Source organism: Macrosteles quadrilineatus, unplaced genomic scaffold (genome assembly GCF_028750875.1).
Source record: "Macrosteles quadrilineatus isolate MER2022 unplaced genomic scaffold, UCM_ALF_1.0 Scaffold_5__1_contigs__length_97177068, whole genome shotgun sequence".
Lineage (NCBI taxonomy): Eukaryota > Metazoa > Arthropoda > Insecta > Hemiptera > Cicadellidae > Macrosteles > Macrosteles quadrilineatus.
Genome location: NW_026542598.1, coordinates 53,486,127 through 53,511,733, shown reverse-complemented (window position 1 = coordinate 53,511,733; position 25,607 = coordinate 53,486,127). Strand labels below are relative to the sequence as shown.

Below are 25,607 nucleotides of genomic sequence, written 5' to 3'. Positions count from 1 at the left end.
TATGATAATACGCTAATTAATGTGCTGATGTCACCTGTCTGCCATGTTATCTAATGCTATATAAACACTATATAATCACTATATAAACACTAATGCTATCTAATGCTAAACTATATATGTTTATATGCGTCTAGCGCTATATAAACAGCACTACTTGCAACGTTGCCAATTCTACCAGGCAGCGGCCAGGAGTTAAAAGTGATAAAGTGACCATGTTTGAGGCACGGCCGTGATTGAGGCGAGGTGACTTTGCTGATAAGTAAGTATTGAAATTTGCCTTGTTTATTGTATGCCATAAACTGTGTGCTTTGTTTATTAATTGTTATTGTTTAGTTTAAGTTATTATAGTTTATAAGATAAATTGCATTTTTTATGATCTATTTCTGACTTATCCAACGCATTTATCAAAATCTGGCCAAATAAATGAATTATTGAGGTGGGTCATAGTGAAACTGGCTAAGTGACACTTTTTTTCAAAATTGAGATTTTGACGTTTTATTATTCTATGGGAGACAATACACCAAACCGTGTGCTCAGTTTATGTCAAAACTGGCTATTTGTTATTTAAAAATCATTTCATTGAATGGTTTAGAGCCCTCCAGCGGTTTAGCGGTTCCAGCAATACTCGCCTTTTCCATTCCGACTTTTGTAGCAGAACTGGTCATTTGCTGCCGACCAATGGTAGCGCAGCTTATTATCACGTGACATTCAGTTTGTTTACAAAAATATTCCTGGAGCCCATTTCTGGCCATTGGGAGTATTACTCAGAACTTTTAAAAGTTTGCAAGCCCCTTGACAATAATAATTTGGGCTTTGGGTTTTGGTCGTTCAAAGTTGAAAATATTTAACTACATACCGGTAAGTCCTTGTTGAGACTCTACCCAGCTCCTAGAGTGTGTCTGTGACCTCACAATGACTCTCAATTCAATTGCTAAAACTGGCTTATAGAATTAGATGTAAATACTAGAAATCGTGTGTGATATTATTTCTCAATATTATGCATTTTTCAAACGGTACTACAACAGTCTATTTACAGTAAATGTGTAAGTTAGTGTGTAAAACTTCGTTTTACGCTGTCGTTTCAAAAAAGGAAATGCGTTGGCACAGTGTCTGTCGGTATGGATGAAATTTGACGTTAATATGTTATTATGTTATGTCTTACTGCATTTGTTTGGAACTATATTATTACAATATTAGTAACTGAAATAATCAATTCTGTCTTGATATTCTGACTGGCGATTAGATCTCAAAGATAAGCCTGATCAGTTGACAAGCGGCGCTCGCACAATGAATACTTGCAAACACAATGACTTATTCAGAGCAAAGCAAGGTGAGCTCCTGTTCAAGTATGGTGAAAATATCTGTTCTACTATGCAATCTAACTCACCAGACCCTATGGAGGTGGCAATCATGCTCGTGCTACACCTGGTGATCGTTACAGACCTACAAGTAGACAATAATCCACGAAGTAGTAGCATTTTGAGATCTTTGGCCACCAGCGGAGGACCTATGTTTCTATCGAGGCACCATCGAGGACTCTTCTTCAACAGATCTGGCCTCACGAATACAATAGGATGGACCAAGAGTCATTACAGTGCTGTCAGAAGGAGCTTCGACAAGAACAAACACACGTGGACCCAAATATCTAATGATTTACGGATATTCAGAAGTTTAAAGTGATTGTGAAGTTTAAGCGTTAAACAAATTATTGCGAAACCAAAAAGATGCCATAGTTAATGTTTATATCTACACCTAATTTTGGTTGACATATAAAACAATAAATTCATCTTTTACTTTGCAAACTATGCTTCATTCGGCTTCAAATATGATACCAAGTCCTACCGTATACTATGATAATTTAAGTGAATGCCATAAGGATAAATAATTGTAAATATTCCTTAACAGTTAAGTTTAGAATATTATTACAAGTGTGATGTACCCTTGATGACTCTGCTCAATTTTGTGGATGCTTCTGCGAACGCCACCTAGTATTACTTTTGGTGAAATTAAAGTTAATCTATATATATAAAATCCAATGTATGTTTGTATGTTTGTATATTTGTATGTTTGTCCTTTATGGACTCCGAAACCGCTCGACAGATTGTAATGAAAATTTCAGGCATTATTAAGCATTATTCAAGGATGGTTTGTGTGAAGTTTGGTGCAGATCCGTCAAAAGGGCTCCGCCCCAGTGGCTCTGGAGTTTCCCATGTTAACCTTATGAGTACTCATATTTAAATGGAATTAAAGAATCTTAACAGCTGGTTCAACTAAACTATCTGATTCTGTGATGTTCAATAGCATTAAAAAGTTAATAGGTTTACCAACAGGGTGCAGCACTATATATTTTTTCAATTTATGAGAACAGCTAACTTGCAACCAAAAGGTGAGTGAGCGTAGCGAACGAACTTCAACCTGGAGGCGAGTTAGCGTAGCGAACGAGCTAACCTGAAGGCAAGTGAGCGCAGCGAACGAGCTCCAACCTAAAGGTGAGTGAGCGTAGCGAAAGCACTTCAACCAGGACATGATTGAGCCATGCGAACGAACTCATCTTGAAAATGAACGAGGATTTGACATAAATCCACACTAGGACAGGACGACGTCTGTCGAGCCAGCTAGTGAAAGAATTAATTGTTATCAACTCTTTTATTTTCTTACAAACACAACACTGAAAATATTGAGTAAAAAACAACATATGTAAAATGTAAAAACATATGATGGTCCATCACTAATCCAGACTAGATGAGTTGGGTTGCAATATTCAACATCCCCCTCACCCAACTACAATTCATATATGCCAATAACTGCGGTACCATAGCATAACTGCCAATAACTGCATAGCAAAGTTTGAGTTAAACGAGTAATTGATATACCAAACAAAAACAATTATAATCAAAATTTATATCTATAATTAGGCCTATATAGATGTGTTTTCATCCAACCTTAGTTTTTGATATTTTACGCTATTTATTTAATATTTAAGTATTGTCTATTTGAAAGTTTTTAATTCGTGTAAATTATGAAATTGTCTAACGTTTGAAAAATATATTTAACGAGATTAATTAATACAGTAGAGAAAAATTCCATTTGGAAGGAAACACGAGATAACAAAGATGAAACAGAAAATGACGAGTTGAACCTTTGCACCTTTGCAGAACAATGCGATAATATTTCAATTTTATTTTGAGATCCAAAAAATGTATATAAAAATTCACCTGCCTGTCAGAAAAATACCTATTTTGAATACCAAAGTATGGTTCAAAAGTTTCTAAATTGATATACATTAGTTACGTTTTATTCAATTGAAAATCACATAATAATCCCAAATTATAAACGCATTTTAAGTAATTAAATATTTATCTTCTAAGACATTTGAACTTAAACGTCGTCAATTGGTGTAAACCAGAAAATAAATTAAATAACATACAAAATAAATGTGCTGAAAAATGAAATATCCCATTCATTCAAGCGTAACTTGATTTCGTCAATAACGTTCGTTAAAATACAATAAACTAATTCAACTGTACCATGCATCATATACTCAGATAAATCAATCAGTATTGGAAATGCTATAAAATATTGAAGCTTTACTACTGTACATATTGCTGGTAAAAACAGATTGTTGCTATCGTTCGGCTGCTGTAACAACGTGACCTGACCACACTTTTTATTAAAAACTAGCTCTGTACCCGTGCTTCGCAACGGGAAGATATACTATACCGAATAATCCAAACAGTTGTTAAGTAGTTCGAATTTATAAACAAAAGCCACCAAATTTATACAAAAAAGTACGACCTACATTGAACTGTCTTACTCTTAACATTAAAATGTATCGATAACATAATTGTCATGACTTACGGTTATATAGAATCTTTCTTTAATTCCATAACCAATGACATAGTTTTAGATATAAATGTGTAAAATATTTGATTAAATTTGTTTGGATCAGCTGTTTGAAGTTGTCAAATAAGCATTCAACAGTTTTGATTGTTTACATAGAATTGTCAACACAAAGGTAAACAAAGGTTGTGAATTTTCTCATGCTCCCATGGAGACCAATTAATATTTAGCCTACTTTTGAAAACCTTACCTCAAAACTTTGAACTTCCAAGGGGTGTAGCCCGAGAGGAACTCAGGGAAGTGAATAGGCCTATGATATTCCTAAATATTGTAGTGATTGTGAACATTGTAATGAGGAAACATTGTAGTGGTTGTTAGATATCTGGTTTTATGTGGGACGTGAAACGTATTGTACGTGCGCAATAGGATTAAGCTAGATTTTCAGTAATAACTTACTCTTGCATTGCACAAACTGTTAGAAAAAAAAATCACAATCAGACTTACCAGCGGGATCAGCTGAGGAGGAGACGGACGTTGAAGCATAGATTTAAAGAAGTAGAAGTAGGTAGTTACTCCTTTTATCTATGGTTGAAGGCTGAACTGAGAACTGATACGAGAAAGAGTCCATCTGTGTCTGGTGGTCGGGCGTGGGGCTGAGGGAAGTCTTGATGTAAGGTGTGGTGTCCTGGTAGGTACCCCAGGAGTCACAGGGAGGGTACGAGGGGTACCCGGGAGGGTAGGCAGCTGTGGGGTACTGCTGACTCATGTGGCTCATGGGGTACTCCTGTGGCTGGTGTGTAGACAAGGTGTCGTACTGCGGCATGACTGGGGCAGTGCTGTAGTACTGGGGGCGCTGAGGCGGCGGTGGCTGACGACGGCAGAACCCCCTGGGTCGGCGTCGCAACGAGCCGTCCTTGAACATTGGCTTGGATGACGGGTCGATCACCCAGTAGTGACCCTTCCCCGGACGTCCGAGACCCTTGGGCAGCTTCACGAAACATTGGTTGAGAGACAAGCTGTGTCTGACCGAGTTCTTCCAGCCCTGGTAAGCGCCGCGGAAGAAGGCGAAGTGTTGTAGAAAGGTGTAGATTTCGTTGAGTGTGAGCCTCTTTGACGGCGAGCTCTCTATCGCCATGTATATGAGCGCTATGTACGAGTACGGCGGCTTCTCCTGTCGTCTGAAACCCGCGTTGCTCTTCTTGGCTTAAGAGTTTTTTAAACGGTATTCAGTGTTAGCTTTGTTAAAATAAAATTAGAAATGATTTCGTAAACAAAAATCCATGTTTATAGCAATTCTATTCAATGTTTAATAGCTTATTGGTTCACCTTAGTTGATAAATAAGTATGCTATTTACAATCAATTTTAGTTAGATAGATAAAATCCAATCCAGTAACTGCATATTGTAAAATACCAAATTTAAATTACTTACAAAAAAGGTTATTGTTTTTTTTATCTGCTTGGTTTCCCAATAGATGAAAGATTACAGATTTCAAATTGTATTCTACATTAGCTGAAAGCATTAGTTGGAAGCCGTCAAGTTCAAAAAACGCGAGGACAGCCTTGATTTTGAAGGAATTACTATATTAACTGTCTTTGCAAATAGATACGTTAGTCTACGAATATTAACACTATAAATTATTGTAATATATCCCTAGAAATTTGAGCAGATATCTTTGATTTTTTATAGCGAATATAAATAAAATGTGGACATCGCCTTAAAAAAGTGTAATGCAATTTAAGCTCAGCACCTAAATTGCATTGACACAGATGAAGGCGTGACTTATTCGGCAGACACCCGGTCAACTTTGTAGACTTGTTACTTCAAAATTCTTTGTTGGTTGACACCACTGATCTCCAAACGAATCATCGAAGTAATATTTATTACATGTTTTTGTTATTAATAAGCATTTTTCGTATAAAACTCAACTTTTATTATTAGAATACTTCACACTTATGAAACTCACACAACATAAACAAAATGTCATTAGGAAACTAAACCATTAATAAATACAGCTATATCTTTCTTTAAATTAATCCAATAACAACATTCCCTCTAGATTTTTTTTATCACAATTTTATTTACAATCTAATCATACTAATATTATAAAAATGTGAAAGTTAGTGTGTTTGTTTGTTTGAAGTTCAATCGCGCATTAACTACTGGTCGGATTGGGTTGAAATTTGGTATGATGATAGCTCACATTCCCGATTAACATATAGACACATTCTTATCCCAAAAATCCTTTCGGGCTCCTCCCCAGTGGCTCTAGAGTTTCTCATGATAACCTTATGAGTATTCTATAACATTAAAACGAAACGGTGTTTTTTTTTTTATTTCACGATTCTGAATCAACCACTGGACGGATTTTCATGATTTTTGTGTTGAAAGTAAGATAATTTTGAGAACTAGGGAATGTTGAGGCCATAAATTTAGTTTAGGGTCCCAGTTTTTTAGAAATTAAGTTTAAATTTTTTAAAGTCTAGCAGCCGACGCTAAGATTCTAAACTGGCTTTTGGCATAAAATAGTTTGCTTAACATAACAGCTGTAAACATTCAACTTTTGTGTCACAAATTCAGCATTTGGATAAAAATGTAAAGACATACTTAGGGTTGACATATTTATACTATGTGTAATGCAAATCATTGATACGTTCAATTCTTCTGTAAGAGGATGACAGATTAATTCAATTATACATAGTAAAATACTAGGATGTTCAAATTATTTTTTTAAAGCAATCTTTGTAATCTTTGATTTGTTTTAGAGCAATATAATTTTGTTAACTAACAGCTAGTTAAATATAAACTATGGAACTATGAGGTTATTTTATTTACTCTTATTTTGTCATTGATTATAGGAAATAAGTAAGATTAGTAGAGATAATTAGACCTCAGTCTAAACCACAGTTTTAACCAAAATTAATTAAACCACAGTACAAATCGAGGCTCTGTACACGAATCTTAATAAAAAAGGATAAATGCCAATTATTTTACTATTCCACGTTTCGAGGAAAGAATAGAAAAATAACAATGTTTACATGTTTTAATTCTTCATGGTAGCTCTTTGTTTACAATTAATGTTTGTCTGCTTTAACTTTGTTTGGATTAGGCCCGGAAATATTGATGTCATAATAAGAAGATCAAGAATAATCAGTAATCACGATTTTAAATTACCACTACAACCTCAGCCGAGTTTTATACAAAGATTGAACACAACGTCAACATTGACCTAGGATACTACAATAATTAGACAAACCATCCTTTTATGAAATCGTGTTTAGTGTGGTTATACGTTTGGGGGTGCCTATCAGCGCCCGCAAACGTGAAAATATCACTTTTATTTCAACTATGAATATATTGTAGTTTAAATTAACTAATATGGGAAATTACGATGTACACTTATTCAATGAGGGTGGGTAATTATTAAGGATAGAACTGATAACGGTATGGATAATAAACATTGACAATTACGTCATTAGCTTTACTAGCGTGTTTACTTTTTATATTCATGCTACATGTGACCAGTTCTTTTAGTAATCGTAAGTTCTTTTTTTTCAAATGAATGTTATTTGAACCAAACAGCTGTTACAAAACAAAGTGTTATTGTTCTTACTTTTCTTTGTTTACACTTATTTATTTAACAATTAATGCAGTGAAATTTATTTAAAGGATAGGTGTGACAATTTATGTGTACTGTGAATTTTATTGGATATCGTTTTATTTTAGGTCGTTTCTATTCAGACCTACTGGAAATTGTGTATAGTAGTTGTATTGTGGTGATAATAATTATGGAAGAGGCAGGTATGCTATGGAAGGTAGTATCGTTGACTAAGTCTATACACTTCTCAATAGACTATTACAGCTATTACTCTCTCTACTGTAGGCTACTTATAATCAGTGTGCGTCTGTGCGAATCGGCTGCAAATCTCACTTCAACGCTTTTCACATCGTAAAAATTGCAGAATTGCTGTTTTATTGTAAAATTATCGGATTTAAATTCATATCATATAGGCCTATGATGGAATAAATACATATTTGGTCACACAACATTTGTTTACAAGATGATTTTTTACATTAAAACTGCAAGAAACTTTGTCTTTATATGTGTAAACTAGCTGATCTGAATTGTACACGGTTTTAACTGACTACTGAATTCCCGTACGTAGGACGGGCTAACTTAACACCTCGTTCATATTTAAAAGGAATTAAAGAATTTTTCCAGCTGTTTCAACTACACAAGTTGGTTCTATGATATTCAATAGCATTAACAGGTTATAAGGTTTACCAACAGGGTGCAGCACTATTAATTCTTTATGACAAGAGGTGATATCCTTTTAGAATGTTCACAATATCCCACCACTATGCATTCTTCAGACTTAACGTCAAATTTCTCCCTTTTCTGCTTTGGCACAAATGCACCATGCTTGACATCCAAATATTCTCAAAAATTATTAGGTAACAATACTAATTTGAAGCAAAACAATGTCACTAGGTCGGAAGTTTTAGCTACAAGCGTGGTCATGTATTCCAATTATTATGTTATACTTTCAGTTTTTACTATACAATATTTCTGTTTGTCTGAAAAACATTTAAAAAATAAAATCCCCGAGTCATTTATTTGATCATTAATAAAAACCTTTAACATCATGGGTCCTGCACATGGACATTCCATTCCATTTTTTTCCAACTAGCAGAGAACCCTGTTGCTCGGGTCCAAATACTATGCACAATAAAACACATTTTAAAGGAACAATGTATCAACGTTTATTTTCTTTAAACATGTTTAGATTCCCTTCAGCTGGAGTGTTGGTGTAGGTCTCACGTTCACAGACTGAGCAGGTTTGGATTTTCCATGCAATTGTCATCATTACAAGTCTTGCAAAATTCATTGTTCGTCTTCTTGGTTTAATTTACCTTGACAAATTATGTTTTTTCATAGTTGGATTCAAGTCCTTGATCAAGATGTCAATCCTCCTCTATCTTGTCAATCCTCCATTTGTGATCTGTTTCAATCGTTGTTCAGCAGTCTCTTGTTCCTCAGCTTTTTCTCCATCCTCTACAGTTCCAAGTAATGACTCCATTGATCATTTAGCGGCTCACAAATTTTATGCTCATTTTACAGGTAGCTTTAGCTTTAAGGCGTGGCTTGTTAAATAGTCTGCAGGTTTGCTGCGGCGGGGGTATTTACCCTTACTGGGTCTTTCTGTTCTTGTTCTTGTTTTCTGTTCTTGTCGTTGCCATACCCCCGCACTTGTCCCTGCTCTTTTACCCCCCGGCTGCTTGAGGGTGGCCGTGAAACGCTACTGCCCCACCTAACACAGGAGGAGCAGCAGCAGGAGGAGGAGGAGGTCCCATCACTTGGTCCAACAGCCAATTAACTGCCAACCCAACACCTACACCTACCGCAATAGAAAGTATATGACTCATTGTAATTACTTACGTGTCAAAAAAGTAGAATAGAATTATTAGTAAAAGAAATTAGCTTGTGTTGGCAATTCTCAAAATAATGAAAATGATCCGTCTCTATGGATACTTATTTTATTGTTACAGTTTGGCTAGGTTTAGGATAAATCATAATATTTAATAATGTCACTTTTTTAATGATCAATAAATTTCCTACTCAAACTGGCATTTAATAGCTCAAAAACATTATTGCTAGCCTTTAATCTTCTAGTCTCTGGTTTGATTCCAAGTGAGATCTTTACCAGACCCAGATGCCATTTATCTATGCTAACATATATTTAATTTATTTTAGGAGCAAAACTCTATTGCGTACAGCTTAGTTTTGCGATATTCTCCTCAGTTAAATTAAAATAGTGTTGTACAAAAACACAATCACTCATTTTTTCTCTATATGTAAAAAAAAGGTTAATTCTGAAAATACGATAATGTTTTCTGTTACAGTTTGACAACTCTGGTTCGATATCAGATATCAGAATTCTTCTCTCAATTTCCAAAGTTGTTCTAATAAAAAAATCAAACACTAAGATTGCTACACATGGCACATTTGTCCAAAGTATACATAACTGTTTAACAGGGTTGGACGAGACTGGATTTTGAGTTTGAGACAAAATTCTATTTTCTCATCATAATTCGAGACGAGATCGAGACAACATTATCAATTAATCAATTTGTTTATTGAACAAAAATTGGATACATGTATGTTATAGATATGTGTGGATCTTATTAATTTCGGAAAATATTCGATGCGCAGATTTACAATGGTTAATAAATAACAATAAAACTATAATAAAACAAAAACTTAAAGTGCAATAACTAATAATTTATTACAAAAGTCGATACAAAAAGAGTGTAGAAAATAACAAAAGCTTACAGAACTTTAATAGTTATAAAATCTTAAATAAGAAAAAATCAAATGAAAACAAGACATCTTTAATGTAAAACTGCAACATGCATACCATAACTAACTGTCTCACAACAGTTTTTAAGAGTCAATAATAGATTATAGATAATAGATAGATAATAGGTAATAGATATAACAGTCTATAAAAGACGACAGAATTGTAGTATAGCACTAAAACCTCGGTTATCCGGTATTCATTCATCCTCGATTTTGGTTTATCACCAAGGTTACTGCTTTAAACCTAAATAATAAAGTCTTGTATAAATCGACTAAAGCCAAAGAGAACTGCTGTATGAGATGGTGCATTGTAGTAAATAGCCGATTATTACTTGGTATTTGAAAAACAATTTAAACAACCTTTATGCAAAACATATACTCCTGCCGCAGCAAACCTGCAGACTAAGCGAATTTCCATATGCCTGATCGGATTTCCAATTAAATCTATTTAAATAACATTATATTTAACAAGTACCTAGGTTTGCTGCTACAGGGAGGGTAATGAAGTGGGGGTTTTATTTAAAAATATTAATATCTTAGTACAAAATAAATAAATTTGCCAAGTCTGATCAAAATAAATCCATAAACAAGCAAACTATAACAGTTAACTTATTCTCCATAAAATTAAATAACATGAACATTTTAAATTATGATTTTTTAATTTTTTTTTCTATAACCAATAACTGTACAAAAACACTTTAATATACAGCACTAAATTATTTGTTTTCTCTCTTTAAAATGATTTAGAGAAGTTGGGAAGTTTTATGTTTTGGGGGTCAAAATAAGAAAAAATCCTATTTCACCCCATAAAACCCCCGTTCCCATGGTTCGATCATGCTGGTTCGCAAACTCATTCAAGTTGATACTACCCTACATCTTCAAGCCAAATTTGATCAAATATCAAACAAAATATTCCTTAAGTTATCGTGTTCACGGACGTAAAAAAGAAAAAACTGAAAAAAGACTTCACATGTCTCCCATTACTTACTTACATTGGTTAATTTGATTGATACACCATAAAAAAACATTTGACAAGTCAAAATTCAAAATTAGTTACAACAAGAAATAACTCCTTTAGATTAATACCCCCCGCTGCAGCAAACCTGTCGACTAAGCGAATTTCCATTTTCCTGGATTGATTTTCAATTAACCTATTAAATTAACATTTATGTTTAACGAGTATCTAGGTTAGCTGCTACAGGGAAACTAATAGAGTGTGTTTTTTATTTAAATATCAATAGCTTAGTATAAAATAAATAAATCCGCCAAGTTAAAAAAAAAATATATCCATAAACAAGCCAACATTTTACATTTCATACTGTATTCTCCATTAGAATTCCATGGACATTTTTAATTACATTTTTTTAATTTTCTCCGTAACCAATCACAGTACAAAAACACTTTGGTATACTAGTTTTCTTATTCGTAGACCTACGAATAGAGATTATTAGTTTTTTAAATCTCTTTATAAAGGTCTGGAGAACAATTGAAAAATTTTGTGTTTTAATGGTAAACAATAATTAGAAAACCCCATTTTTTACCCATAAAACCCCCCGTTAAACGTTCCCATGGTCCAATCATGCTGGTTCGCGAACTCATTCAAGTTTATCCCGCCTACACCTTTAAACCAAATTTAATCTCTACTAACATTATATTTTCCACATTCGTTTTTGTTACTGTGAAATGTGATATGACACAACTATCCTTATCAGGAATAAGTCATCTAGATCAGCGTGTTCGGTAGCTCAACTAACTTAATATGTTAACTTTATTTTAATAATACTGGCTAAAACTTAAACAAAGGAAAAAAATCTATCTTTGCATTATCTAAGGTAGCAGTAAAATACAACATTTTACTGAACTAGTGGCTTGTAGGGACATAAGTCCCTAAAAAGCTCAAATGTAAAACAACTTTTTGCAATACCGTTATTTAAACAAACTCAGAATAACATTATCTATGTGTCAGAATAGGCATCCCTACACCATATCTTTTGTGTAAAAACCAGTTTGTTGTTCTTCTTTGTTTGCTTTTGTTGATGTCATTTTCAATAAATAATTTGAACCACTCCAGTGGTTTAACATGAAAAGGCAGCAAACATATCATTGTTTGTGAATAAATACTGGTTTACTAAGGTAGCTTTGGTCTTGTGGTTAATGAGGATAAATAAAAGCTTCCCTGTTTGGAATTTTAAAAATTCATTGGAGGTTTGCCTTCAGATGAATTGAAGACGCCTGCAATTTCATCTGCAGTAGGCTTATTATACCTACGACGATCCATATTTATCCTGTCTACAAACCTAAGTTCTAATTCACTGTCACCTTGTACAACCATTTCTTCCGAAGCTCTTTTGTAAATTTGTGCAAATGGATTTTCTAATAGAATTTCAGCTAGTTTTGACAATATTTCAGGTTTTAAGTCACTAATTTCTCGACGCCTTTGACGAATTTCTGTTGCTGTTGATGTGTCAATAATGTACAATTGGCCATACACGGGGTCTTCATCATGTTGAGGCAGCAAATCTGAGATTGAACGATAAATCTGTCCTTGAATTTTGAAACAGTATGGTCCTTTTCCTGGAATAACTTTCTTACTGGCTGAAAAATAAGCAAAAGCCATCGCACTGTTGCATTGTCGAATGAATTTATACAGTTGTGGGCTCTCGTCAAACAAACTTTTAAGTTCTACATTAGTTTTTGACTGAGGAAGGTTAATAAGTCCGTTATGGCAACATGTCATAAAATGATTATTCGTTAGTTCTTCTCTAAAATGAAGAGCACTACATTGAATGCACTCTTGGTCCAGTAATCCTGCATCATGGATCTTTACATTTCTCTCGTCTACCATGGGTCTCCTAAAAAGGGGTTGTAACATATCTTGATTAAGTTAATCATTATCTACTCTTGCTCTCCTACGCGCACTGTCATTCCTATGAACAGTTCCCCGCCTTTGTGGTATTCCCCTGGCGTTCATATTAATTACAGTACTTATAATGAAAAGAATATATATCCAGCAGCCTACATACCAAAACATCTTGAATCCCTGGTGATTTTATAAAAGTATGATCGAATATGATTGCTCTACGTTGTATATTCACTGCACTAAAAAAATTTACTTACGAAGGAATGCAAATACACCATTTTAGAACCAATAACATTTATAGGTTATTTTAGTTGTATATATTTACACAACCTTAACCTTAAAACGTGTAGAAATATAAAGAAAACAACATCATTTAAAATAAACTTGAACATATGATTTAAAAATAAAAATAAAACAGAAGTTAGATTTAATTTCGACTCTTTGATTATTTATACAGAATATTTATTCTATGTCGTTTATTCCTTTAACACGACAATAACGTAAAAGCATGAAAAAATGAAACTTGAGTATATGATTTAAATATAAACAAAGAATTTTCCTACTAATCTTCAATATTTCAGTTTTATTGTAGTATACATTTCATAGTTGACTGGCTAAAAGTAAACCAAATGCGTGTATTGATCACTGTTTTCAGATCTGTGGCACAGCTGTTTTAATTTCAAAAGATGTAAACAAATTAAACCCCATGTTGTTTTAATGGGAAAAGTTTTATTCTGTTGCGAATTTGTGGTAAACAAATAAGAAAAATGAATAGTTTTCCCTCAAAATTCACGTCAAGACCTTTAAAATAAGACTCCTCCCATCCTTCTACGGCCATCCAGTCACTCACAATTTCTTTACAAAAATTTGACTTACGGAATTATATATATAGATAATATTTAAAAAATTAATCAGATTCGAAGTTTTATGTAAGTTGCACTAGTTTGAAAATGAATTTGAAATCCAAAAATATAATCCTTCGAGCCGGATTTGAACCAGCGACCTATGGATGTCTTCGACTTTCCTCTACAGTCCACCGCTCTACCAACTGAGCTATCGAAGGCGCTGAAAGTGATCCGATTACTTTCACTTTCTCACTGTCAAGTATCAGACTGAACAGCTGGGTTAACTGCAAAAATTCTAATCATTTAGTAACAACGATTTTGATCCGTTCTTTGAAACGGGGTATTAAACACCATAGTGTCCCGCTAATCTGAACCCCGCTAGTCCGAACGTTTAGTTAATCACAAATGATTGAGAAGAGGTTAATGTATTTAATAAAAAAAAACTATTTATTCTGAAATACCAACCAAGGTAAACGACCGGTAAACTGAGGAAACCGGGAAATGCACGTGAATTTTAATGGCCGGGAAGAAGTCCGAGAAATGTTATGTACTGTATATTTTTCCACGACCGTAGAAGACGACTCGATACTGATGTGATCGCAGGCGCAATATATGACCATAATCATGAACATACAAAGTTCTTATCTTCATTTGCAGACTTGCGCAACCGGTGTCATCACTAAATCCTTGGTCTTCCGCGTCAAAGCGGTATTATTTACCTATTTTGAGGATGCCACGTCATAGTGCCAAATGTCTGTGTAAATACTAACCACCGTAAGACCAAGGATTTACATTGTTTATATTTTGTGTGCAACTTAACTGAATCCTGACTAATGCGAATAATTTACCAATTCGAACTGGGTCTGGCCCCGATTAGTTCTTAGGTTAGCGAGGCTCTGGTGTAGAAGGAGTTCTAATATAAAAAGAAAGTTCTCAGACAAATATCTTTTTGCAGTTGTCTAGATCAGTTAGTATTAGTACTCTTCGTACCTAATAAAGTTATGTGAAAAGTAAATGCCTAGTTCTTACTGAGGTAAACCAAGTTAAAAAGGAGTTTGAATTGCTTGGAATTACAATTATAGAAAATATGCAAATGCTTATGAAACATCCAAAGCTTTTGAAATTGATTAATTTTTCGACAAGCGTTTTAAATCGTTTTAAACTTTTAATATCCTAAATTAGAGCGCTCATAGATTAGCGCGATGTAAACTTTTTGAAGTCGGATTTGCAGTATTTTACTAAAAGCTAAAATTATCCAAATATCAATTTCTTAACCAAACTCCAGATACTTACATAAGGGTCTGACATTAGCATATTGCTAAAAATACCCCCACCGCAGCAAACCTGCAGACTAAGCGAATTTCCATTTGTCTGATTGAATTTATACTAAAACTAGCTGTAACCCGCGGGCTTTGTCCCGTTTAACTTCTTAATTTTCAAGATGATAGGTTTCCCCTAAGACAGACCGATGGAAAGAAAGTACCGTTACGTTTAATTTTCAAGATGATCTCGTTCGCTTCGCTCAATCACGTCCTGGTTGAAGTTCGTTCGCTACGCTCACTCACCTTTAGGTTGGAGCTCGTTCGCTGCGCTCACTTGCCTTCCGGTTAGCTCGTTCGCTACGCTCACTTGCCTTCAGGTTAGCTCGTTCGCTACGCTAACTCGCCTCCAGGTTGAAGTTCGTTCGCTACGCTCACTCACCTTTTGGTTGCAAATTAGCTGTTGTCATGAATGTAAAAGAAATAATAGTGCTGTACCCTGTTGGTAATCCTTTTAACTTTAATGCTATTGAACATCATAGAACAGAACCAACTTGTTTATTGAAACAGCTGTTAAGATTCATTAATTCCATTTCTCATAAGGTTAACATGGGAAACTCCAGAGCCACTGGGGCGGAGCCGATTGGACGGATCACGAAATTGATGGTGTATAAACCTATTCCATGGCATTCTACACGTATGTAGCAAGTTTCGTGGCAATCGGTTCAGCGGTGTCTGAGTTTATCACTGCCAAACAAACAAATATATATATATATACTAGCTGACCCGGCGAACTTCGTATCGCCTAAGTTATAGGTTTCCCCTAAGACAGACCGATGGAAAGAAAGTACCGTTACGTTTAATTTTCAAGATGATCTCGTTCGCATCGCTCAATCACGTCCTGGTTGAAGTTCGTTCGCTACGCTCACTCACCTTTAGGTTGGAGCTCGTTCGCTGCGCTCACTTGCCTTCAGGTTAGCTCGTTCGCTACGCTAACTCGCCTCCAGGTTGAAGTTCGTTCGCTACGCTCACTCACCTTTTGGTTGCAAATTAGCTGTTGTCATAAATGTAAAAGAAATAATAGTGCTGCACCCTGTTGGTAATCCTTGTAACTTTAATGCTATTGAACATCATAGAACAGAACCAACTTGTTTAATTGAAACAGCTGTTAAGATTCATTAATTCCATTTCTCATAAGGTTAATATGGGAAACTCCAGAGCCACTGGGGCGGAGCCCTTTTAAGAATTTCGAAACGGGAAATAGTTTACGTCCGATTCGCATACCTACAGAATTTACACACCAAATTTCATAACGATCGGTGAAGTCGTTCCGGAGGAGTTTGCAGACAAACACTGTGACACGAGAATTTTATATATTAGATATACAAACATCCTCTTTTATACTTATAGATATCACATTTATTCCCTATTTAAATAGCACTAGTTTAACGAGTACTTAGGTTTGCTGCGACAGGGAGGGCAAAAAAGTGTTTTTTAGTAAAATGTTAAATAGTTCAGTATGAAATAAATGCATTTTCCAAATTTTATCAAAATATATTCATAAACAGTCTAACTACAACAAGTTTTCTTATTCTCCATAAGAATAACATGGGAATTTTAAATTTGCAATTTTTTGGAATTTTCTCCATAACTATTAGGCGTATGACATCGCTTCAGCTTCAATATACTACATTGTTTGTTTTTTGAGCCCCACAAAAATGTTTCGAAATAAATTGCAAAATTTTATGTTTTTAGGGTGAAAAATGGGAAAAACTAATTTTTACCCCATAAAACCCCCCATAAACCCCTGTTCCCATGGTCCGATCATCCTGGTTCGCAAAATCGTTCGAATAAATGTAGGTTTACACGTTTGTACCAACTTTCATCGAAATCGGATGATTTTTACTCGAGTTATCGTGCTAACGGACACACATATATAAATATATATATACATATATTTAAATATATATATACATATATTTAAATATATATATATATGGATTTGAACGGATGGTGTTTTTGGCCTCTAGGGACCTCAAAACGAAAAAATTAATCGGTCCCGGGCCCAGGTCTTACCATGAGTACTACGGTAATAGCTTATTTCCCTAGGTAGGCTACATATATGTAATGTGAGTATGCGTAGTACTAAATCAACGGCATTAGCGTTGCACGACAATATCCAGCTGGGAACACGACCACGTTGGCCACACTGTTTCCGTATCCGCCGCACTCGACGCGCGGGTCGGCTACGGTTAGCGGCCAGCGGCTCGTATCGTAGCTCGTTAGCTCGTAGCGTAGCGCTAGTTTAGTGAGTGACACCACGAGAGATGGACGCAGCCGCTGCGCTGCGGTTGTTGGTTTTGATGGCGGCGTGTCTTCGCCCCGGCCGCCCCGAGTATTTGACACCCCCGTACTTCAACTTGGCAGAGGGACGTCGTGTCACAGCCACCGCCACTTGCGGAGAAGGTGTTAACGAACCTGAACTTTTTTGTAAACTTATCGGTGCCAATTCGGACGTACTTAGGGAACAAGACAATTTACTGATACAAGGACAAGTAAGTCTTAAACATACCATTATTTTTAATTCTACATGTAATGTTAATTTGTCGTTATTAGTTTTATTTCACTAAATGTAGGGCCAGATCATTGTATTGAGTACTTTGGATCAACTACCAACTACGAGTACTGTATATACAATCATATACAATACAATATTTACAATATTATGACGTCTTAGTATTTGCTAATCTACTTAAAAATTACAGCGATTTGTAGAAACTTTCTTGAATTTAGGATGCTATCTTGATACACTTAAATCAAGCTTTCTAATCTCTTTATTACTATTAGTTAGAAACGCTTTATTTGGGTTGTAGAGTCGAGCTAACTCCTATGCCGATGCTCGTAAAAGGTAGTTAAAAAAAATTCAAAATATCAGTGTGCTTAAAAATCCAAAATGTAACAAATGTTTTATGCCAACTTCTAGATCTTTTTAATTCGCTGTTGGGTTGATTTTGAACATTCAAGTTGCCTACAACCTTTCCATGCAGGTCTGTAACACAAAGCCAAAGTTATATTTTGCCATTATTGGCAAGTCCAATTTTGAAAAAAAAACGCGAACTAAATATTTCCGAAGGAGTGTTGTAAACGTACTTTAATTTCAACTCTTAAGGAACAAAGTTCAGTTTTCTCTAACATTGAATATTTCCTCACATGTAAAGAAAACGTGATAATGAATTTCATTAAAAGAGGGGTTCTCGTTTTCCCGTGAAACACCAACATAGCCTATGTGGTTCATATTATTCAGCGTAACCGGAAGACATTCAAACACACAAAACTGGAAATAGTCATACAAAATTGTTATAGTGTAGTGTAAAACTAGAAACACCAAAGATGACATACAAACATCCAATCAATTTTGTCCAATCGCCCCTGATCTGGTGTAGGTTTGCGATCATTGTGACCCCAGCAACCCTCTCAAGACGCATCCTCCGGAGTACGCCGTGGACGGGACAGAGACCTGGTGGCAGAGTCCTCCGTTGTCCAGAGGGTCAAAGTACAACGAGGTCAACCTCACAATCGACCTGGGTCAGGTGAGTGACTATCTATTTATACCATACACTAAAATATAATTTAAAATTAAAACTGACATTGATTTGCATGTGAACCAAAATTAAACGACCTAAAATTAAGTTACGGTCGACCGTCAAATGACCACGTCGTTGATCTGGTGGAAATTATACTGGTCGGAATTTTGGCCAGTATTTTCAACGGTCATCTCCCAAAGATTCAACTGTCTATTTTGACCATAAAAGCATACCCTGTCTGAAATACAAGAAGAAATGGGACTCCTGTTATTTGAAGGCGTTTTTTTTATTGTTTCCAGGCGTTTTTTTATTTTTTGGATTTTTTAATTATGATTTTCCCATAAAATACCGTAAAAATTATCATACCCATTAAGACTTATTTTTAAATGCTGTTAGTGGAGACCAGTGAATACACCCTATCTATACTTCTTGAATTATTCTCCAAGTGGAGGTGATAAGGGAAAATCTAAGTTACGATGGAAAAACTAATCTAAACTATAAAACAAGCAGATGTATTTCTGATGAACAAAATTGGACTAACAAAACAGACAGTTGATAATAAATAAACATGCATATAATCTGTAGTATGACTATTTCAAATAACAAAAGGCAGGCATTTTCAACAATACTTTCCTAATTTTTAAAGCAACAATAATAAAAATTATAACCCACCCCCCAACGAGAGAACAACTTCCCTTTATATCAACGGTTCAAGAGAAGGGAACAAACTACCTGCAGTCCCTAAAATAATAGATTTTCAAAATTTGTAAAAAAATATATATTTTATAAATTAATAAATTGTAGTAAAGCGAGGGTTAATTAATAAAAATTGAAAGGATTGTAAACATATAATATACAATTAATCTATAAAAGCACTAGTCTTAAGTTGCAAAGGAAGAATTAGCAGTGCAACCTCTTATGCGAAGTGAAGGATATCCTCCTACCAATGTATTGGATAAGGAAGGGGTCCAGAATTGCCCAGTCTATTAGACCGAGACAATAATTTAGCTTGATGTAGGTTAGTGCTTCAATTTATTTATGTATTGTACTCCCTCAATAAATTACCTTAAACCGCTTGTATTTAGTTTCCAAGATTTCTGCAGATTTTGTTCGGAATGCAATTGGCCCAGGCGTAAATCTAATCAATGATTACTTTAAATAACTGTATATTTTCGCATTTTTATTTAAACCAAGTTGAAATTGGTGACATTTCGAATTTAATTGAAATTGTAAATTGGTTTGCAATAATATGCTTTAGCGTAGAATTAAAATAATTATTATTTAGAATGTAAATTGTTTATTTAAACTGAACGTCGGTAGCCAGTCTTTTCAATCCAAATATTACAGAAGTTTATCTTGAACTAGTGGAGAACTAATTTATATAGTTTCCTACAAATTCTAACATTATTCCATTATTGGGTTAAAATACCTACTTTGTATGGTCGCCATTTCAATGAAAAGTATTTAAAGTATCTGCATACAGTAACGTCCTTGAGCTTAGGGCCGCTAAATGATTTTTAAAACATTCAATAAGTTTAAGTCCTTTTCTTGTCTAAAGAACCTTTTGTGGGGAAAATATGTGTGAAGCTCAACTACAAAGAGTCTAAAATCAGCTGTTTTATTGTTGTGGCCGCTTCAAGCGTAGAATCTCGCGTTCTTTGTCTACAGTCTTGCAGCGTCCAAACATGATGGGATCTATAGACAACTACAACAATACAAGCTTTTAGTTATAGCTGTTCAAGTATTTATTATATACTAGTGTACACGTTGCTCGAATTCGAGCAATTGCAAAGTATTACAGGAGTTATTTCAAAACGAATAACAGTCATATTTACAATGAGTTCAAAAGAGTCAACTCAAACATTACCGGTCGGTGTGTAACACAGACCATGTTTATCTTCGTTATTTTATTGATAAACCTAAAGCATTCCGGCCTGTTTTCTCCTTCCCAAAATGCCTCGCTGTACAGGCAACACAGGTCATTGATAGAGGGCTAATTGAGAACAAAAAGTCGTTTTGGGGTAGTGTTAGGGCGCATTTATAACTTAATAGTTGAGATTGTCCAGGGTCAGGTGCTGACTTGATGAGTTAAGCCTATTACGCGCCTCTGTTCTGTAGCTACGGTCGTTATCACGATTACACCTCCTGTCTATGTTTCGTTGTCGTCACGTCGTAGACATTTAAAAGAAAAAAACAACAATTAAACACATTATATCTACACAAAACAACGATAAATGCACAAATTTGAGATACAACCATACTAACACGATCCGTCTTGGGGGTTATGTTTACACAAACTCAAATACTGTAGTAAATAAATGTACTCAATGCGTTTCATTGAATTGAAAAATAAATAACAGCAATTAAATTATACAGCTGATCAAAATGTAAACAATTGTGTTCTCTATAAGGATAACATGGGAACTTTCAAAGCCAATGGGGCAGAGTCCAAGGGACTTTTTCAAAAATGTAAGGCCAGTTTGCAAAACTACGCGACACGCTCTTTCCAATGAGACGTCAATGGATAAAAGGAGGAGTTCAACCGACAAAGTTTCATGTAGCGTATTAATTATATAGATTTGTTGGAATTTATATAAGTCAATTTTGCTTTAGCTAGACACGTTTTTCGTCATACATATCTACTGCAGCAAAATGGACGTTTTTGTTAAATGCTTGGTTGAAAACATCACCTGGTACTGCGATTTTTAGCTGTATTTACTCCGTTGTAAACTGATTTATACCCTATTTTTGAAGCTAACTTATAGCTAACCGATTTTTGTCAATAGGGTAATTAATGATTCCGTAAGTAGACAAATTATTTACAGTATCCAACCTCGGTTTCACCAGAAAGCTAATTAAGCTCGAGTTGAAGAGTATCTACATAGTGATGATATGAGCGTTTTTAAAATTAAAATTATGAGGCAACCCCTTAAAACCCCTTTTGAAACTCCTTAGTCCTTGGGGACGTCCAAACTGAACATTCTTCAGTCATATTTTAGAAATTCTCTTAAAAGTAAAGTTGGATTGTGTGTAGATTTTGTGTAAGTTAAAGAAATTATAGTTTTTGAATAATAGCCGCCAATATTGTGCATTCCTTGTGATGACGGCGGAAGATCCCGGATGATAACGATGATTTTATGATTGTAACAAAATAAGCATCTAGGCAGCCAGTGCAACTCCAAGGAACGAGGATCAGATCTGAAAACCCCCCACCACCGCTCCGTGCCGATGTCGTGACGTCAACCATTACCGCAACGATACGGAGCATTGTCATGAACCTTTGGTGGTGTAGTGGATAGCTTGTCGGGCTGATAATCGAAAGGTGCCGGGTTCGAATCCCGTTTATAGCACTAACTTTTTGTCAAAATTTTTTTCATATCAGCAAGTTTGGTTGGTTTGGTTAGGTTATGACAGTTTAATTTCATAATTTAAAAATTATAAAACTGAATTTGAGACATTTATAATTTTATTTTTAGAACAGAACTATTTGGTTGCACTAACTTTTTGTCAACAATTTTTTTTCATATCAGCAAGTTTGGTTGGTTTGGTTAGGTTATGACAGTTTAATTTTATCATTAAAATTATAAAATTGAATTTGTGACACTTATAATTTTATTTTTAGAACAGAACAATTTTTTCGATTAGTAAACCTTCATTCGAGTTTTTCATTATCAGCAAGTTTGGTTAGGTTATGACAGTTTAATTATTTTTAATTTAAATTTAACCTATAAACGATACGTTTTGACAGCGACAGTGATAGAGAGATAACAATTTTCCGCGAAGAGTTAGGCTATGCTGATGTGCCGGCATGATTCGGAACGGAAGCGTATGACATGGTGCGGTGGTGGGGGGTGATCTGATCCTCGTTCCTCGGAGTTGTACTGGCAGTCTAGACGCTAGTTGTAACAAATGCTCACAGATGTTACCATTGTTGCCCACGTATTTTGCCGCGATCGCCGGAGATGATTACGACGTTGCAATGGTCGCAGCATATGTTCACGGATGTTGCCGTAATCGCTAACATAATAATTATAACTTTTTACCATGAAAGTCAAAGTTAATGAAAGTCGGAGAATATTTACAGTTGTCGCAACTTACTACTCAGACAAACACGATATCCGATAAGTCCACTGGCCCTGTCCAGAGTCTCACCATGTTAATACCACGGTACAGTAATTCATATTTCCCTGGAGGTAAATAAATATGTAAAAATCTCTACAATACACGAGAGTGGTTGTTATAATCGACAGCTGGTTGACAGTTAATCGTTTCGTCTATTACTCAGCAAAATGCTGACGCCTTCTGTACGCCCTCTGTGCCGTGGAATGCTGATCTCCAGACAGAGGCGCCTCAGATGCTGATCCTGGTGCTGCGTTACGTCTGTAAACTCATCTCTGCATCAGCACATTTCATATTTACATTTGACCGGGAAAAGTAACATAGAACAATTTCTTTGCCGGGCTCGGCAATTTCTCAGTTTTGTCACATTTGCCGATTTATCACATTATGACGAATAAATGTAAAATTATTGTTGCAATATCTCTGGACAGATAAAAATGTATCGTTAAATAAAAATACAGTAAGGCAAGTTTGGTAGTTCAATACTTAATCTTTATTTTATATCAAATTGGTCTTAGCAACGACGTCAATTTTGCACAGAATAGTAACGACGGATGGCTAAAACATAATGTGAATTATAAATAATAAAAGACATGCAACCTGTTTATGTATATAACATATTACAACATACAAAATCTGATGCCACAGTCCTATTTTACAATTAATCTGTAAAGTAGGCATACGTATATGTGTTAAGATCATGGTAATCAGCCCGGTGATTTACAGAGTTCTTTTTAAACGGCTTCGTAAACAGAATTAATACTTGATACTTTAATACTTTTCATTGAAATGGCGATCATACAAAGTAGGTATTTTAAGCCAAGTATGAATGGAGAGGAGTGTAGGATGAGTGGAATTAGCTGTATAGGCTATAGAGTGGTATAACCCATGAAACTCAGAAACTTAGTTCTATAGTGGTAGCAAAACGGGAGTGCCGAGTTCCCTATTTAAATAGGGAATAATTTTGTGATATTTTTAAGGAGACATTTTAGTGTAAATCCAATTGCAAATGGAGATTCGTCAAGTCTGCAGGTTTTCTGTGGCGGGGTTATTTTTATTTATTTTTGGTGTTTACTGTTTGAAAAGAAAATCACTGAAGGTACTGTGCAGTGCAATATTAAAATGGGTATAATTTAGTCTTACTTAGTTTTATAGCTGGGACATTTGATTTGGAAGTAAAAGTTTTCAAGACAGTTTGTGTTCCTAGCTGTGAGATATCGCGGCTGCCTAAATAGAACAGAAGATAACAGATGACCCGTGACCTGTGTGACCTTTGATAAGTTTCTGAGTCCTGTCTCCGTGACCGGATGTGACGTCATCATGGTGGTACTTATAGGTAGAATCATTAACTTGGAATCATGGGAATTTATGTTCGAGAGAAGCGGGTGAAGTGTGGATGGTCAGAGTGGTTTAGCAGTAGATGGAGGGAGCTGAAACAATAGGGGACATTCAGTTTGGTCAAGAGAAGCAAGGAGATGGAAATAAATAGGATAAACGTTATTTTACATTCCTTAACATTTTAGGTCTTCGTTAATTACTTTATTTAGAGTTTGAAGGTATCAAGTTACAAAAAAAGTAAAGTCGCGCAATTTAAATGCAAGAATAAATATTAGTCTATGGAGATTTAAATGCCAAAAATATGCAATAGTTTAGCCATGCTGCTACTTGAATATACGCAACAAAACCAATGGAAAAAGTAAATTACCTTGCTACGTATCAGATTAAACATAGTAGTTTATGGATTTACTATCCTAGAGGATCGGGCGGATACGATTTTAAAGTACGATTTTGTCCTAGTAATAACTAGGACAAATTCGTACCTTAACATTGTATCAATAGCTGGGGGATTTTGTGGCTTACTATTATTTTTTCTTGACCAAACTTTAAAACTATTATTGACTCAGTCAATTTGACTGACTAAAACTATCTGTTTTTCACTGTTCCTTGTCCTTTGATATTATATACAAAGAGCAAAGCACAACCTGTAATTACCACTATCAAAGAAATAAAGCAATTTAGAAAATATATGTTCACTCTAACGTTACCAATACACGTCAAAACAAACTTTAAATTCAGCACTAGGATAGAAAGTTTGCTTGCAATCAGCAATACTCAAAATTCAATTGCTAAACTAGTGATTCCCCAACTGTTAGCGGAAACCCACCTTAATCCTGGATTTGTTTTCGTGGAACATCTATTAGATCATTATAAACTTAGTAACTATTACTATTTATTACTGTCATATTCGTATTGTCATATAAATGACTACTTATAAACATACCTTCAAACAAAACTACAAATGTGTAGTCAATGGTGATCGTAATGAAAGCACAGTATTATAAGTACAAAACGAAACAAGTTGATTCAAGGAATGTTACAGTAGAGTAATTTCAACAAATATGTATGAATTGAAGTTAAACAGTGTTACCGATGGTCATTTTACACAGATCCCTTTATGATACCTCTTAATAGGCTACACCAACGTCGAGGCTCAAGTCTTCGCCACCTCCGCGTTGTAAAATAAAATTAAAACAAAATCATTTGTGAGGATAAATTATCAGTTTACATTGCCATTCCAGAAACATAAGCAACAGTGTGAACGACTCCTTGTTAAAAGAGGCTTATGATCTAACTGCCTGCTGGAGATGATAAGACACGCACACTAACACATAAACACATAGACACACACACATAGACAGCCACACATGTGGCGCACATGGCTATCTTCTAGCCCCTCCCG

General features: G+C 35.0%; 2 protein-coding genes and 1 non-coding gene across 3 annotated transcripts in view; 1 reads left to right on the top strand and 2 right to left on the bottom strand.

Moving 5' to 3' along the window:
* Window positions 1-4,387: 4,387 nt before the first annotated feature.
* Window positions 4,388-9,266, bottom strand: LOC128995608 (forkhead box protein E3-like). The gene is made up of 2 exons (XM_054420626.1): window positions 9,152-9,266; window positions 4,388-5,043 (listed from the first exon to the last, which is right to left on the bottom strand). Exons 1-2 carry the CDS (start codon window positions 9,264-9,266, stop codon window positions 4,388-4,390), a joined length of 771 nt encoding a protein of 256 aa, XP_054276601.1.
* A 4,769-nt stretch (window positions 9,267-14,035) lies between these two features.
* Window positions 14,036-14,123, bottom strand: Trnay-gua (transfer RNA tyrosine (anticodon GUA)). The gene is given in 2 exon segments: window positions 14,036-14,071; window positions 14,087-14,123. It is a non-coding gene; the product is annotated as a tRNA-Tyr (tRNA).
* Window positions 14,124-17,474: 3,351 nt separating this feature from the next.
* Window positions 17,475-25,607, top strand: part of LOC128996036 (laminin subunit alpha) — an 86,121-nt gene continuing 77,988 nt past the window's right edge. The window contains exons 1-2 of the mRNA XM_054421159.1: window positions 17,475-17,719; window positions 18,608-18,754. Coding sequence (XP_054277134.1) covers window positions 17,492-17,719; window positions 18,608-18,754 — 375 coding nt within the window. The 5' untranslated portion in view covers window positions 17,475-17,491. The remainder of the gene's footprint in view (window positions 17,720-18,607; window positions 18,755-25,607) is intronic.